The sequence below is a fragment of the Diadema setosum genome, chromosome 14 (genome assembly GCF_964275005.1).
Source record: "Diadema setosum chromosome 14, eeDiaSeto1, whole genome shotgun sequence".
NCBI lineage: Eukaryota > Metazoa > Echinodermata > Echinoidea > Diadematoida > Diadematidae > Diadema > Diadema setosum.
This window is the reverse complement of record NC_092698.1, coordinates 36,571,406-36,589,783: the sequence shown is the minus strand read 5'-3', so window position 1 is coordinate 36,589,783 and position 18,378 is coordinate 36,571,406. Positions and strand designations below refer to the sequence as shown.

The window sequence follows — 18,378 nt, the reverse complement described above, 5'->3', positions numbered from 1 at the left end:
GTCTTCTTGAATATTAAGTTTGCTGTCAAGTAGTCACTCGTCTTACTTTATGAAGTCACTAGAGAAGAACTAATGGCAGTCTAATCCTTATTATAATTTCACTCTATTGATGATTTCATACTCAAAATTCAAAAGCACATAATATGGCAAGAAACATTTTCAGAGAAGAAACCACAAGCTGTTGATGTTAAAGAATATAAGATCTGTTGTGGATTACACAAAAAAGGAGATCAAGCCATTTCTTACACACTGATTTATCCTCCATAATACCAGAGCACTCTTCTGCACTAAACATTATTCACACCAAGATTGATGGACGATTTAATTGATCTATGTACATGTTACTAACATTGGGCCATTCTACAAACAAAAACTAACTAGTGAAAACTGGCACATGAGATGGTATCAACACATTGCACACAAAGTAAGGTAGCAACATTATCCATTTCACTCGCTTTGACTTTACAAAAGCTAGAAAGGTGGCTAGGGGACGGATTTTCTGCTTAAATCTCTGAAATGTCCATGACGGGATAGTAGGGAGGCTGAGATTAAGTCAAATTGGCAGAAGAGTTTACACCCTTTTTCATCTTTATATGCATTTTCAACATTGCATATTAAGTATTCACACAAAACTGGCAAGGGTTTTATAACGAAACCATTCTTTCGCATATTCCTAATCCCTGATTTCAGTATTTCCTCTATGGTTTATATATCTCAAATTCTTTTTCTCAACACTAGTATATCAATAGTACAATAAATCTATTTGCCCTAATCACAAGTGTGATTTTCCATATGGTGAAAAATCCATAAATGGTACAAAATGTACTGAATTAATGCAATGTAATGGGAGATTCTGTCTACTGGAAGAGCTTGATCAACTCTTCATGTTGCAGAATATGAATAAAAAAAAAAAAACATTACATAAAATCAAGTTAAACTAAAATCATATGATTTGTTCAGAAAACATATCTCATACTGAAAAAAAAAAAACAAGAAAAAGAAATGGAATACTCAGTACCCTGCAATCTTAAAAAAATCACGTCAAATGACCACATAACTTTACTGTTGCTCTAGGTGAAAAGAGTAGAATGAGGTGAAGAAGTATCAAATTTAGCAAATTCAGGTCTGATCAAGGCACATGTACATCAAAGTTTTCAAACCAGTGTATTGATATCTCGAGTAGTATTTCAGATAACCAAATGACAGAAGAATAGAAAGTATATATAGTGCCTCTTTCATTATTTCTAATTCTTTAGATACTAAACCTTCACAGGTGGAAGAGGTAATTGTTTGTACCGAGTGAAACATCAGGCAGACACAGGCAATTTGAATGCAGGAATCAGTGACCTCTTCCTGAAATGACTTCTCGTACCATGTCAAGTACTGCTACACACTACCTTCATGCATTTTACGATGTTACGGAGTTGGGCTCACCCAGCACAAGCTACAAACCATATTTCAAGCAATCACAAACTCAGAGTCTGCTCCAACTAGCTTGGCTCACTCTGGACCTGATTATTTGTCCAGCACATTGGGAATTTGAGGTTGTAGTATGGGGATGACATCACATTATACAGTCCTCCTAACTATTCTAAATTTGGAGGAAGGAATGTGATGTTTTTGCCTTTCCCAGTTCTTGTTTCAATAAAAGTTTCCTATTTTTCTTGATGAGCTTACTACACACTCCTATGGGAACTGCTCTTTCCTTTCCTACTTTTGAGCCAAATCATCCCTATTTTTCAGTCAGAAAGGTTTTGGAAGGTCTGAATAGAGCAGAGAACAATATGATAACATGCACAATTGTTTGTTCTTTTCTTAAAGGAATCTTTTGGATCTATTAAACACAGCTATTTGAGACATAAAGTTGCCCCCCCCCCCCCCACAGAAAAAAAAAAAGTGGTCAGGACAAAAGAAATTTGAATGTTTACCATCATTCAGAGACAAAATAAAAGCAATGTGGAAGAAACAGGGATTGCAAATAAAGTTGTTGACACAGATTTTCAAATGAATGGATTATATTGGAAGCATATTATATCCATATTGCATAATCAAAGCATTCAACTGTAAATCAATACAAAAAGGAGAGAGCATTTTAAGCCATATACATTGCTCTTTGAGGTCATGCATTTCTGCTAGTTACATGAGTTGTGTACACGGTCACAAAAAAACTTTATGTGCTAGAGGGTATATAAAATACATATACATGACAATATACAGAAATACCCTTCTACATTCAATATCTACATTCACTTTTTTCACATGATTGCAATAATTGATGGATATTATTACATTCATATACATATATCATTTTTGGTAAATTAAGAAAAACAAGTAATTATCATACATACAGCTGTTTCACTTTTTGAACCTGTATTTACATACATTTGCAATTACATAATTAAAAAAATTCATGTCATCAGCCACTACAATGTGACTACAGATGCAACGACCGCTAACATCTACATCTCATGCTCCTTTTCTTCCATCATTACCTTCAGCTCATAAATGCCAATTCAGCATTCAATAAGGAGACAAAAATGCATAAATAAAGTGAATGCCATACTTCTGTTAGACCAGCAGAGTGATCAGGTATTATGGCAGGCATAGACAATAGGGAGTGGTTTGGCAAGTATACAGGCTGATGAAGAAAACAAGAAAGAAGATTGCATGAACACTGCATGACTGCAGAAGAGCTATTTGGACAGAGAGCTTCCATCATAATTGATATATGAAATAAAGCTTGACATGTAGGCCAGCCCTAATTGATAACACTACACTATAAAGTCTACAAACACTGCCATGTTATGAACAGTTTATTTATTTAAAAAAAAATGTACCTTTCTCATCTTCCACTATCAACTTTGACTCTCCAATTATTTCTTTTTCTGTCATGGAATTTCCTTGGACATCATTCTACTGTCAACGAGTCATAGGTATTAAAAGAGTTGCGCAGAAATTCTATGACATCAGTAATCGCTGGACAAAACTTCGGTTGAACATATTTTCATCAATTTCACGGAGCTTCCCTCATGTGGTACTTGTGCACCTTTACAACTGGAAGAAAATTACACAGACACCCACTGAAGTGATTTGCAATACTGCTTAACCCTATTCTAACTGGGGGGGGGGGTCAAATTGACCCCCCCCTCGACGTTTCGCGCCACGATTTCGCAACGCGCAAAGATTTTGCCGCGTCGTTTCACGACTTTTTTCATTGAAGTCCCCCGCATATTTTGAGACCAAATTCGCGACGTTCAGGTACACCATTTTGAAGTTACGTAATGTTTTGCATATGCATGTCAACCAAAAAACAGCTCAAATTCATGATATCGTGTGCAAATCCAATGCAAATTGTGTTTTTTGGTTAAATTGATATAAATTAGATTATTTCAACTTTTAACCATTGAAATTAATCAATTCTAGTGTAGATAACCCTGAAAAAGTGCCTGCAACAAATTTTGGCAAAAAAACAATAGAAAACAAAAGGTCGAAAAAACAATGAAATACATAAGAAATTAACAAAACAATAAAAAACAAAAGAAATTGATTTCGATTGTGCTAATTTTTTACAAGAAAATTGTTTGGTGTGTCTTGAGGAATTCTGACACAAAAATTTAGCAATCCTCCAGTCTTTTTAATGGAGTTATAGGTGAAAATATGATTTCATGCACAAATTTGCATAATTAATTTATTAAAAATAGAAAGGCAATAATTTTCTATTGTATGATCATATTATCTTGTAGTTGACATCCAGCTCTATCTTCAGGCAAAATTTTGCGGCGATCGCACGATCGGCGGCCGAGATCTGAAGGGGGGGTCAAATTGACCCCCCCTCAGTAAAAACTTGGTCTCAAATAGCCCAGTTAGAATAGGGTTAACCCGTTGAGGATAAGTCCCAAGTATACTCAGGCAGGTGTCTATGGGAAATAAATGTTGTAGCAAAATCAGTCCCTCCTAAACGGGTTAAAGGGCAGCCTAGATAACTCACAGCATTTAAACCACTTTCATAAATTTCCTCTATGTTTAATTCATGTGATCCCATTTCTTTTGTCTCAGTACTTGGCAAACTCTTCAAACAACAAACACAGAGCAGCTAATACAAATTCCATATCTGCATGATTGTTATGTTTATCTCCAGTCCTGATTTCACATTGTATGATTGAGTGAAATTCTGCACTAGAAAGCCAGTTGATTGGTCAGAAAAATCAAAGATGGCACACTCAGTCCCATACATATGAAAATGTGTAAGCTGTACACCACATGTGACAAACTCTAGAATGTTGAGGTACTTGTATTGCAAAGTAAAGCAAGTATGGAAGACGGATATAATGATGTATGGGTAGATTATTGTGATCCCTCAAATGGTTTGCATGAATGCTCAAAGTCGATCACTGCATATCTATTATCAATTTGTTTTGTGTAGACTATGGTTGTCAAAAGTTTACCATATGAAATCTCAAAGCTGTCAAGTGTAGTCAATGCAATTTAAAGTCTAAGTGAGTTTCTGCAGTGCTTTGGTGCACTATCAAAAAAAAGAAAAAGAAAAAAGGATTATTACAGCCTCTTCTATTGTGCCACTTACCTTCAACTCTTTTAACGACAGAGAAGAACTGAAGAAGCATCATGTTTGACTCATTTTCTCCTGTAATGGGCTTCATCTCTCTAGAGTAAATAGCTTCTACTTCTCCACTGTAATGATGTGGGTATTCATATCTAGAAAGCTACTGTAAAAGCTGTTACTTTCACGATGGCTTAATTTTCACAAATTACGCAGTCACTATAGTTCCACACGAAAATATCGCCACTTGATCTTGATTGCATTAGATCTATGGACAGGCATTAGTGCACTCACGACAGTCTTGGTGTCAAATCGTGAAACCGACATCTTGTGAAAATGTCAGTCACCTCCTCATTCACGAAAATATCTGTACGCAAAAACAACAGCTTTTGCAGTTTCTAGTAGCAAGTTGAACATGATCAGATTTCAGGCTAGCTCCTACAGAATATCAAATTGCAGCCACCTAATTTCTAACTAACAAAACTTCGGATTGATAAAAGTGCAAACTTGTGAACAGAAAGAAGACTTTTGTTGGAATGTGTTTAATTCCACTTCTGGAATGGCAGAAAATGAAAGAAATCATACAGCCGTTTTTTTAATGAAAGAAATATTCACTTAACTAGCTCTACAATAATGGAGAACAGATGATAGATGTAGGGAAGCAACATTTCTAGCATCCACCATCCAAACCTCTAGCATCACTGGACTATAAGAAAATAAATTCTTCAATCTATTTCACCAAAGTCAAATAGGTCTATGTAAACTATTCATGTGAAATTTAACACATGACTCAAGGTATGATGTTGTGTAGGATGCGCACCATCAATGCCTTGATTACAACTTGCATGATTTTATTACCGGTAACCAATGTTAACCCATGATGGGACTGGTGTGTTCTTATGCCGGCCGAACCACACCACAAGCAGCGAACCGAGTGCCAGTAATTAGTTATGCAGAATTGTTGTTCGATCTCCTTGCTCTGCTCCCTACAAAATTTGCGACATGAGGCAAAGGTGTCCACCAACTCGCCAGCAAAGTGTGGGGGCTTGTATGGGGGCATAATCCTCCGAGAAGCCGAGCTGGCAGATTCATGATACTTCTACATCCACCTGTCTGACAGCTTTCCTGTGGAGTGCAGCATCGATGCATTTGTCACCCTTGATCCCTTGACTCCACATTAGTCACTTCTCTGAATTATCAAAGTCCGTTTGACTTTGTAGCTACAAAATATCAACTCTAAATCTCATGGCTGATCTTTGTCTCTTCACTCAAATGCTATTTTGAAAGAGCCATCTTCAATGTTTTGTCCTAGCCTCAGACGTCTAGAAAAGATAACATCGCGAGTCAATCCTTGTACCTCAAAGGAGGAAACATTGCTCTCATGCCTTGACCGACACTTTAGCACGTTTACTGATCTCCACAAACTCATCTTCCTCTACTTGGGGACCATTCGGTAACGACCCCGAAAGACTGGCGGAAGGTGTGGTGACCATCGGCTGGGTGTGGTTAGCCAAGGGGCGAAGCTTGCCCCTTGGTGCATTGTCGTATGTGTGCATGCTGTCAGGTGACGTGGTTGAAATGGGCCGGGTTTTGCTGATCCCATTGGCTGTGTCTGGCAAGGGTATTAACAAAGGCTCTGCAGAATAGAAGCACAAACATACCATATGATATTGGCATACTCAGAGACTCAAGGATTTTCATTTTGATCCGAAGGATTTGATGGATTAGATACCATTTTCTTTCTTTGATATCTCTTGCAACAAAGATTAATATGAAATCATATATAACAAACTGCCTGCTCAAGACTGATATTGATTAAAGTATATGTTACAAAGTGATTTGTAATATATACAAACTAAATTATACAGTATTGATGGCTGCAGATTACATTTCCCATCAATATCACTGCCTGACAACATATGGTTACCTTGACAACGGTTACCTTGACAACTGGTAATTATCTTCACAATTAACTGGTAACACTTCTTATAGCATACCTTTATAATTCCCCTCTGTGGGGCATTATACCAATTACATATTTGAGCATATTCTCCTTTCTTACCTTGAGGGGAGAATGCAGGGGTGTTTCTTGGTATACTGGAGTAGTTGTCGGGAGTCGGTGGGAGTGGTTCTGATGCCTTCCTGGCTTGGGCAAGCATTTCATCAATATCTGCGTAGATGTTCTCTGATGATCCGCTCACACCTGAGTGCCTACTCAGGCTGGGGCTGCTGTTCTTGCCCTGCTTGAACACTGAACATGGAACAAAAAGTATGTCTGTTGTAACCATCACTGGCTTTTCAAGTGTGCATTCGAAGAAAGGCAGAGAGCTCGCTCAGGTGTAACAGACACACAACATCCTTTCCCTTTTTTTTTTGGGGGGGGGGATAGAATGGACATAAAAGGAACATATGTGTCATTTCCTGAGTATTAGAAAGATTAGCTCTATGAACTGTGCATTTTTTTTAGCATTTATTCTTTTATTATCATGTTTGATATCTGTTCATCATTGACAAAAAAAAAAACTTAAATACTGCACAAACCAACAAGACAAAAAAAAAAAAAAATCTAACACAAAATGATTTAGGTGGTCAAATCTGACAGATTACATCCAATAAAAAACAGCCAATCAAGAATCATGCAATAAAAATTGGTAATCAACATAACATCAGTGTGTTGAGATACACAGCAGTAACCATGACAACAGGAAGTATAATGACACTGATAAAGCAGGACATTTTGCTAGAACATCCGAGACAAACAGAAACTCAAGAACACAATCAGTACCGGTAGTTGTTGTTTTTTTTTTCTTCATCCCTGCATAAACATCCAGCCATATCATTATAAATGCACATTCACTAAACTGAAATAACTTTTCTTTTTTGTTGTTGAAAGTATTGAAGATTTTATCACACATGGGAAGATCGAAGTGAAGAAAGAGAGAGAGACCATTTCAATACAACCTCTGGAAAAACTGCATTTCTTTCAAGACGGATATTTTAATTTGCAGAGAAGGGAAATGTTGGCTTGCTGTGGCCAGCTATATCATTCTTATCTTCATTGGGAAGCACTGATTTTACATCAGTTGACATTCATTTAGTGTTGAAACTGCATACTATGTAAGCACAATACCTGGTTTACAAGGTAAAGTATATATTCACATCATTATCCATGCACTGGCATTACTGACCACATAGCACTGCGCAGTGTTACACACCTTTATACACACAGGGTATAGAGGGGAAAAAAGTGCTTCAAGAGGGATCCAGCTGGAAAACACACATACTTACTTTTAGATTTACCCTGCTGCAGTTTATTGGGTTCTTTGCCATCAAACTTGTTGACATTAGTTCTCAGTGGAGGGATTGCCGGTGGTATACACTCGTAGGAGTTAGTGGCTTTTTCGCTGTGCACATCTACTGGGGCAAGGGTTAAAAAAAAAAAAAAACATAGGGGCATTGGACAAAACATTTGCATATACTTGGTTACATCTGGCAGAGGCTTGGTGTAATTGCATAAAACAAGATATATATAGGATGCAGCACTGCACCACACAGAAACAATTCACAAGAAGGGTTTGGAAAGAGGACAACACAATGTGGGTAGCCCTGTTTAAGTCTTCAAGGTATTATGGGATTGCTACAAAGCCTACTTGTGTAAATAATCTTTTCTCAAGCAAGAGACAGTCAATTTTAATTTGATTGGTAATGTGTCATTAAGTGCAGCTGTTCAATTTCAATTGACCTTTTCAAAGTGCTTGGGCAGCAAATGACAGTAGAGTTTTTTTCTTCTGTTGGCGACTAAAATGTCATATTAAATGGAATATTCCTATATGATGCATTCATGTTTGCTTTTTCAGTGAGTGAAATAGTATTTGTCTGAAAGCAATGGCTCATTACTTTGCAGTGTAACACTCTAAAAACCCACCCTTTTATTCAAAGGTGACCAGTGTCATTGATATGCATGGTGCAATATGCTCTCATATTCCTTCAGGTCTTCTATTGTCGGAAATGGCAATTGGGGATGATATGCAAATGAAAATGGTGCAAAAATGTGAACATTTTTGACAGATTTGGCTGCAAACTGAACAACACAAAAATGAGCATTGTGGGAATGAGTGACAAAGTTGAGTCTGAGTGAGGATTTGCATGTTTTGACAAAGAGTATAAATTGGTTTGCTCATCATTACCCATGTTTAAAACAAACAAACAAATGAACAAAACTTTACAAACCAATGGTATGAGGGCAGCAGTATAGTAGCAATGTTAATACAATAGTTTGAATCTCTTGAATCGACCCTACTTTGAACACACAACATAAGCTCTATGGGTGAGCAAGAATGCAGAGATACATGTAGCCTCCAGAGTTGTCTGGGTTTTCGTATTTGTGTGGTCAATTTCAATGGGAATAGAGGGAGAAAATGAGACCACTGTACATAAAAAATGATCTCTTCAGTGACAAACACTCTGGCCTCAAGCATAAAATGATATGAACAAATTGAACTCAGTTACTAGCGTGTTGTGCCAGTGAGTGGCTATATATCAAAATCCTTACTGGAAGTGCATGATGTTTGCCCTGTGAATTCATTTCATACAAAAGCTTAGACTGTGTATGTGTTGTGGCCAGTATCTGGATGATTCTACAGATCGGGATGAGGATGGTGATGTGTTTAAGCAAGAACGAAGGGGTGAATTTCACTCAGATAGATGTAGATGTATTGCATATTTACACAACTATATAACACACAGAGCATAATTTATACAAACACTGACAAGACAACAGGGAATATTGCCAAAGAATCTGTTGAACTATTTCATGACATTCAGCATTAATGGCAAACATTATATTCATCATATTATACCGCCTTTTAAGATTATAAACTTTGTTTCCCTTTTTTTTTTTTTTTGGTTAATATCCACTAAAGAGTACACACATCTTTTCTGTTGTGGAAAGGCAACTATTGTAGGAGCCCTTATGGAGCCTGGTGATACTTGTTAAGGGACTCCTATTATAAATGTATCTGTACTTTCTTTGCTGATGTTGAGACCACTATAATTCTTTCTTCTTCTTTTTTTTTTCCAAGCATCAAGAGAAATATATCATAATATATTGCTGTAACTATGCGTATCAGGATTTGTCAGAATGATAATTATCAATACAGTGAAAACAGGTTTTTGTGATTACAAGCCTAGCATTATTGACATGGAAATTCGGATATGAGTTCTTAAAAGAGACATAGTAATGATATCAGTAATTACAAATTAAAATGGAAGGTTAACATGACATCTCAAAAATATTTAGATGAGTGAGAACAAAGTTTGTCTGTATTAACACCATTTTGTCCAAACCATGGTCTCGAAATTGACCATTCGAACAGATACCACTTTATTTCTCCTACTTCACACACTACAGCTTTCCAGCACTAACAGTCATCAGTTCAAACTTTTGTTAGGCTTCACTATTATGCACTATCATGACTACAGGTATGCAATCTGCTCACACGCTGTATGGAATTGCAGGTGAGTATATATATGCAAGTATGAGTGGGATCAAACCTGAGTAAAATAAAACATGAGCTGCAGGGTGAGGCAAGCTTTTTGGTTTTTGCAATCTGCACAGCACATTTCTAAACTTGTATCTTTTTTTTTTTTTTTTTACCATATACGGTCTCATCCCTCCCCGAGGAGAGGGACGGTGGAATTCTTGTTTCGTAATCGTTATCTGCAACCTCTGCTCCGCCTACAGTCATACAATCACAGGCATAAACAAATAAATATGTTCATGCATAAAGTATACGGTATGATTTGGTCACAGACTATGAAGCTAAAATGTCATATTACTTTCACATATGTTATGATAACCTCTCAAAAATAATGATGGTAACTGAAAATTGTCTACTACTACAACTTATAATATAGATTATTTCTTGAAGATAAATAAGTGACATGACAAGCAAGACACCAATACACTACTTTGCTGAAAGGGGGAAAATGAGATAGAATCACTGACAGACCGACAGAGACAGACACTGCAGTCTTAAGGTTAAAAAACTCTTGCAACAATTTTTGGAGAAACTAAACAGATAGCATGTATAACAAGGGATAGCAAGTTTAAACAAGAAGTGGAATGGTGAAGGGAGAAACATATTGAAAAGGACCTATACGAAGGAAAAGACGTATAACTGGAAAAACCGCCATCAAAGGATATGGCAAAAGAAAATTATAAAGATGTCAAGTTGGTGGAATGAAAGAGGGAAGACGGTCAAAGTAAAAAATCCACTCAATGTTCACGATGACGTATGGAACATAATCAAACAGAACACGGAAAATTTTATTGAAATCTGACTGGCACCATTGCCTTGTCTAATTTGCATATGCAATTTGGACAGAAATTACTCTCAATGTCCAATTTGAATGACATTTTTTACTGTTGTTTGTTTGACATTACTGTTCTTGTTAAAGTCAACATGAACTTTAGAAAGGACTTTCCCTTTCAACAGAGAGAAAACAAAGATCTATGTGAATGCCCATTTGTGTCTATATGAGAGGGGTAAGAGAGATATAGAATGAAAGACACAGAGATTGGGAGAGAAGCACTTACCCATCATTTTACCCCCGACAGCTCCTCCCCCACACACCCCATCATCTTCAATGTTCTTGACTGGGGCCATGAAGAGAGGGTTGACGTTCTGCAGCTTGAGGTTGTTGGGGCTGCTAGACTTGGCCTTGGCTCCCTCCTTTGGCTTGGCCGCACCCAGGGGGGAGTCCCTGGCTGGCGGCAGGTGGTGGGTATTGCTGTTTGATACCACTGTGGGTCCACCATTCAACATGTCGCCCCTTGAATACCTGATGATTAATGTTCAGTAGATACTTCTTTTCAAGATTTGAAACTGTACTGCCAAGCTACATCACTTTTGTTTTAAACATATATACAATAACTTAACAAAAAAGTTACACCAAAAAGTCTATCAATGAGAAAGATAACTTATGACAACTGTCCAACATGTTTGGTGTACATGTCATGAGTAAACAAAACTGCATCGTTCACCAAATTAATCACACTGGTCAAGGACTGTAGTGCATGTTGTGACCCTCATAATTGAGATTCAAAACGCGTAATCATGTTGTATATCAGGTCAAATTATAACAGATAACAGAAAGAAGAAGATATTACATGTGTCCTACATTCCAGCCCATCATCACACTACAAGTGGAAGTGCAAATCATCAAGCCACTACCAACTGCTCCTTGCAGTGCATCCACAGTTGTACCAAAACATAGAACAAGTCACTGGACCCCCCACACAAATGCTTTCTTATTACTCACGAGACAGCAAAGCCGTAGTCCGGCTTGCCCTGGTATCTCCGCCTCCAGAGGAAGACCAACATGAGGAGGATGACGAGGACGAAGATGATGATACCCATGATGATACCGATCATGGGACCACCTGTCATCAAACTGGTCTGCTTGTTTTGGACACCAACTAGTCATAAAATGAGAAAACATTTGAAAATATCAATGGCCTCTACACTTCATGAAAATACATCATTTCTAGACCATTCATCTATCTACCAGGGATGATATTGAGGTTTGTTGAAAAAATCAGAAATCAAAATTTTCAGGTGATTTTGATACATGGAAAAAGAAAAAATGTGTGTAGACTTGAGAGAAAACAAAATCCGAAATCAGATTGAAATCTACACAATATCATGCCAAATCTACCTATCTATATCCGTATCTATATATCTAAACATCTGCATATATATTTTATACCATCCATCTATCTGAATACATATTTTTACCTATCTATCTATCTATCTATCTACCTATTAATCTTTCGATCTATATATCATTCATTTCTATTCTCTTTCTCTGTCTCTCTCTCTCTCACACCCCTCCCCCCCCCCCCCCCCCACACACACACACACATGGATGAACATAATTGTGCAATGCACATCTATTTGTAATGTCACTTTACCATAGAATATTTTGTATCATGTTTCAAAAATTGCTCTTCTATAGCATCTCTGACAGGGCTTGCCTCTGGTATTCAAACTCTTTGATACTGTTGGCCTTCCCATATGTCCAAACTATGCTTGATTACGAAACATAAGCATGTTTCCTGTGTAAATACACTGCTTGTGACAAATTTCTGTTTGCTTCTTCTGTTCTATGTTGCAAATATCAATCGATCAATCAAATTGATCGATTGGGCAGACAGTGGGTATGTCTGTCAAGTTTGTGGGACTCACCAACTTTGCAGTTTCCGTTCAGGGTCCTGTCTGCACAAATACAGCCAAGCACCGAGTCACAGATGTAGTGGTCTGGGCATTCACATCTTTCCTTGCAGTTAATTCCATAGAAGCCAGGACCACAAACTGACAGGATAGAGAGAGAAATCACGAAGTTTAGTGTGAGATAAAGAAGTGAATAGTTCTGAAATAAACCCACTTACCATTATGATGTTTGCGAACCAACAACCTATTAAAGAGATTTGTTGGTTGTTACACCGATGTCAGTGCTATCTATGATTAAACACTATACCACATTATCATATCTTTTCACTCTTCAATTTAAGGTGAAAGACAACGGAAGAATGGAAGAAAATAAACTACAGAATTAATAAAAGACACTTTCTGATCTTCTACGACTCCCACTAAACTGATCCAAGTAAACATAGCCAAATTCAAAAATGAGTGAGAAAACATTGTAAGGGTGAATGCATAGGGAAGACAATTTATACATAGAACACTGACATACTGTACATGATCCTTGTAATATCCACCTTTCCTCTGAAATAAGTCTTGCCATCATGACTTCTATTCAATAACTATATAATAAAATCACCAAATTCAATAACCATATAATTAAATCATCTTTTCCTTTTTCATCTTTATGGCATTGTGCACATTGTTTTAATCCTCCTTTTTTTATATGAACTATAAAAAAAAGCTATGAAAAAACAGAGGTCAAAGATCAGGAAGTCCAACCTTGAGCGCATGAGAGTCCATGAAATCCAGCCGGACAGAGGCAATCACCCCTCACATGGTCACAAGAAGCTGTCCAGGGACAGGAGCAGGAGCTGTTACAGTAGTGACCATACCGACCATCTGGACATCCTGTTACAGTGGTCAAAGTGGACATGATAATACCATTGTTTTTTTATTTCAATATTTGAAAAAAATTGATCATAATGTACATCTCTTGTTACGTATAAATGTGTTTTCAAAGATAGATTTTTTAAAAAGTGTGAAAAAATGTTGATCTGCACTACATTTTGTCCTATTCAGGACTGGTGCTAATCCCAAGGGTCAACATAATATAGTATACAATTTTCATACACTTTAATAATATAGGCATCTTCTTAATTACTATGAAAGAGATGCACTGAATATTTCAAAGTAAAAAATAAAAAAAAATGTTACTAGTATGTTTATTTCAAAACTGACACAAGTCGGTAGTGGGGTATTATTTTGAGTTACATTTGATATATCTGTAGTTGGGAACACTTGATATGTTTCCTTTGTAATGGCTTCTACATTGACAACAACTGATATTACAGAAAGGTATAAAGTGGGGAGGGAATACGTAGGAGATAGAAGCCGGCTTCTTACTCGTCTCACACAGCTCCCCCATCCATCCATCCTTACACCCACAATCTCCAGTCACTGGGTCGCAGGTGGCTTCATTCTGACACTTGCAGTCAAACTGGCAGTTCATCCCGTACGTCCCTGGCACACACACTGGGGTAGTGTGACAAAAATACACAAAACTTATCACAACACAACATATTGAATGGTACATAAAGCATGACTGCATCTCTAACATGACGAACAAATGCCCAAATTCACAAAGGTAGTTTACATTATTTATAGTTTAAGTTTGGTCCACAGACTTGCACAAGTGACAAATATGGATATCTTGCATGTGTGTTTAGTCTGTGTCAATTCATTGTAGGACCCTATTTGCATAAACGAGACATTTATGCAATCAAAATTTGTGTTTACAATCCACGTACCAGATATAAGCTGCCTTCAAGAATTCCTGCCAATGTGATGTTCTGCTCACATCTGTTGAACATCATAATCTTTTTCGACACATGAAACCAAGAGTATTATACCACACACAGCCATTTTCTCTATATGTGACCCTGCACCACAAAACCAACAAAAAGTCGCCAGACATGGATTTTTAGTTAAGGGCAGATTCTGAAAGAGCAGACTCTAAGCTTTAAAATCATGTATAACTCAATTCAAATGGATTCTCCTGACCTATATAAATACTGGAAAGAAAACACACACTCTGGAAAGTGTGAACTGAGAAAAGAGGCTCTGAAGTACAGGGTCTATTCAAGTTCTTAATCTTTACTAAGCCATGCTACCTGTGCCATGAACGGGACAAAAACATGTTAACCACTGTAGCATCAACAATTAAGGGATTATCAGATTAAGCTTCATTTGAGCATGGTCTATTACCACATTCTGACCATGATAAATGTCAACTTTCAGAGCAGTAGCATCATCCTTTCAAAAGTTATTAGAGTTGAAAGTGAAGAAGGTGCAAAGGATTTTCAAGAAATGAAAGGGGTCTCTAAAAAAAAACCTGATCACAAGACTCTACCAAACTAGAAATGTCGCTACGGCGACTGATGCCTCCGCCATAATGCATGATTCTCCCAATAGGTGTATAGTACAATGTCTTGACAATGTGTGATGACAGTTTCACATAACTGGCAAAATATCGAAATAACAGGTTTGTCAGAAATATCTTGAATGTTCACTTTCCACGAACTGGGTTTGCTATAATTGTCTATTAAAGAGTGCAGGTACACATATTTGGGGAATTGAAAATTTTTACTTGACTTCTGACCGACCTTATTATAAGTTTATGCATTGAGTATAATTTTCAAGGTATGAAGAAAGAGTGTAATTACAGTACAAAATATTTTTTTTCATTTAAACCTGACCTTTGACCTTTGACCTTCTGGCTGGAAATTTCCAAGAGAATCTCCATCAAGTAATACATGTACATATATTAAACACTTTTAAAACTAATAATGCAATCATTGCATATACTAGTATACATGTATGAGGGAAATACAGTAGTAACATTTTGAGGAGTTGACCTTGACCTTTGAACCCCTGACTATTGACCCATGACCCCTAAATTCCCTAGATAATCCCTGCCAGTCAGTACATGCATATGTACCATGTTCCATGAAGATACATTGAATCATTTGCGAGAAAAGTGATATTGCAACATTTTCACCTAACCTTTGACCTTTTGACCTTTGACCTTATGACATGAAACTCTCTCTGAAGAATCCTTATGCAGTAGTACATGTCTACACTAAGTTTCAAGAAAATAACTGCGGGCATTGCATAGATATGGGGGAAATAGCAACATTTTTAGCATTTGACCTTGACCTTTTGACCTTTGACCTCTTGTCAATGTCACTAGAATCTACTCAACTAATTGTCCCATCATACATCATCCTTGGACCAAGTTTGGTGAAAGCTGCTTCATCCAGTTTTGAGTTATCACATAAACAGATAAATTTTAGGATTTGACCTTGATCTTTGACCTTTGACCTCTGTCCGATTTCACTGAAAAACTAATCAAGTAATTGTCCCATCATACATCATCCTCCAACAAAGTTTGGTGAAATTTGCTCCATACAGTCTTGAGTTATCGCGTAAACGGATACAATTTCATGATTTGACCTTGACCTTTGACCTTTGACCTTTAGCCGATTTCACCCAAAATCTTATCAAATCGTTGCCCCATCATACTCCATACTTCGACCAAGTTTGGTAAAATTCCAGTAAATATTACTCAAGTTATCGCGTAAACGAAAGCGGACGTACGTACGGACGTACGTACGGACGTACGTACGGACGGACGGACAACACAAAAACATAATGCCTCCGACACCACTTCGTGGCGGAGGCATAAAAAGGGGTTGTAGAAAAACTGCTGAAAACCAACTTTCCCGTTCAATTTATGATCCCAAACTCAAGAATAATGTAGAAGAAGAACAGCTATTTCAGAAAATACGGAAAACTCAAAATTGACTCGGTTGACCCGTTTCACCTTTTTTGAGTCCTCACATAAAATCAAGGGGTGAGACTTTTTGTTTGTTTTGTGATGCATGGTCACATATAAACAGACAATTTTTACACGACAATGAACAGCTCATAAACTTACTTTTCTCACACTGGAGACCGCGGTATCCGGTGGCGCAATCGCATCTACCGGTCAGTGGATGACAAGATGCGGTGCCTTCCTCTGAGCATTTACACATCAGTCCACATCCCTCACCATACTGACCCTTTGGACAACCTGCAGAGCAGCAAAAGTGGACACAACGCAGCTTATTTTGCAAGGGCTCATCAACTATAAACATGTGCACACTGATTAACACTGTAAGATTACCTTCGAAACATCTACTAATCTTCATTCACCATCAATAATACAGCTACCGACCTGTCCAAGTTAGAATTCAGCAACACTGTCAAAAATTAACAGTGTCAAAAATTCAAAGTAGTACCATGTTTTACATTTTTTTTCCTGCATTAAAAGCAGAAATCAGACATCTGTAACAATAACTGACAAAGCTTCTGACTCAAGAATTCAAAAGATTTGGAGACTTGCAAATATAGAAAAAAAAAGTGGTTATGGGAGAAGGTCTACACGCATTCAAGCATGAAAACTGTCAAGTTAAGCACGAGCTTTGGTTTAAAAAAAAATGACGACTCACACCCTCTCGCTCTCTTAAGGGGAGAATATCTTGGATTCTTTAGGTTAAACATATATCATTGAAACATATCCAATATATCTAAGGCCACATTGTACAGACAGAAAATTCCACAGATTTCTTTTCTTCCAAATTGGATGATGAAGACAGAGCTCATGACCTTGCACTAATCAAACATATTGTATTCCTGATAACCTCAGTAGGTCACAAAGCTCGGTACAGAGCTATATGCTTACTCTCTGTGCACCTCGGCCCCCACTTTCCGATGGGACAGATACACTCTCCATCATACGGCTCACACTGGATGCCCTCCCCACAGTCACAGGTGAAGGCGCAGCCGTAGCCATAGGTGCCAGCAGGACAGACTGGTGAGGGAAATGGGGATGTTACATGATAAGATTGATGTGTTGAATATGCCCATGACTTAGAGATATGGTGACACAACATTTGCTCCTGCAACAATTGCTCTGGTCACATTTTCTCAAAGGACTTACGGTTAGAGTTAGGGTTGGTGATAGGGTTTAAGGTTTAGTTTGATGTGAGGATTAGGATTAGAGTTAGGGTTATGTTTATGGGTAGAATCTATGTTTGGCTTAGTGTGCAGATATATCATAGGAGCAATTGTCGCAGGAGCAAATGTCATGGAACCACAAATAAGGGACTTAACACTCTTAGTACTATTGCCTCCACATGCCACTATTTTTTTTTTTTTTTTTTTTGTAGACGATTGTCTTGTATTTGGGTGTGAATGGGCTTATGATGCATCATTTTGTTGTAACACAAAATCAGATTGTATGACTGAGCAGACAGGAGTAAGGCTATTCGGAGAAAAAAAAAATGAACCTTACATATATCTAGGATCACTCAACAACAAAAAATAGCAACATCCATATCTTTCTAAAAGAACATATCACCCCTCCCTACATACAGTAAATGCCTCTCTAGAGATGAAATCAATCTCATAGAGCCATTGAAGATATCTCTCATTTCTTAATGAAAAAATGATTAACACTCTTGGTACCACCGTCTTCAAGTGCCATCATTGTTGTACATGACAATGATGCTT

At 37.4% G+C, this 18,378-nt stretch overlaps 1 protein-coding gene across 1 annotated transcript in view; it reads right to left on the bottom strand.

Annotated features, from left to right (window-relative positions):
- Positions 1 to 5,590: 5,590 nt before the first annotated feature.
- The window catches only part of LOC140238324 (uncharacterized), a 72,730-nt gene continuing 59,942 nt past the window's right edge, over positions 5,591 to 18,378 (bottom strand). Inside the window, exons 20-29 of the mRNA XM_072318258.1 lie at positions 17,549 to 17,677; positions 16,763 to 16,897; positions 14,170 to 14,298; positions 13,546 to 13,674; positions 12,808 to 12,933; positions 11,882 to 12,038; positions 11,157 to 11,401; positions 7,847 to 7,972; positions 6,621 to 6,809; positions 5,591 to 6,194 (exon numbers count right to left, since the gene is read on the bottom strand). Coding sequence (XP_072174359.1) covers positions 5,938 to 6,194; positions 6,621 to 6,809; positions 7,847 to 7,972; positions 11,157 to 11,401; positions 11,882 to 12,038; positions 12,808 to 12,933; positions 13,546 to 13,674; positions 14,170 to 14,298; positions 16,763 to 16,897; positions 17,549 to 17,677 — 1,622 coding nt within the window. The 3' untranslated portion in view covers positions 5,591 to 5,937. The remainder of the gene's footprint in view (positions 6,195 to 6,620; positions 6,810 to 7,846; positions 7,973 to 11,156; positions 11,402 to 11,881; positions 12,039 to 12,807; positions 12,934 to 13,545; positions 13,675 to 14,169; positions 14,299 to 16,762; positions 16,898 to 17,548; positions 17,678 to 18,378) is intronic.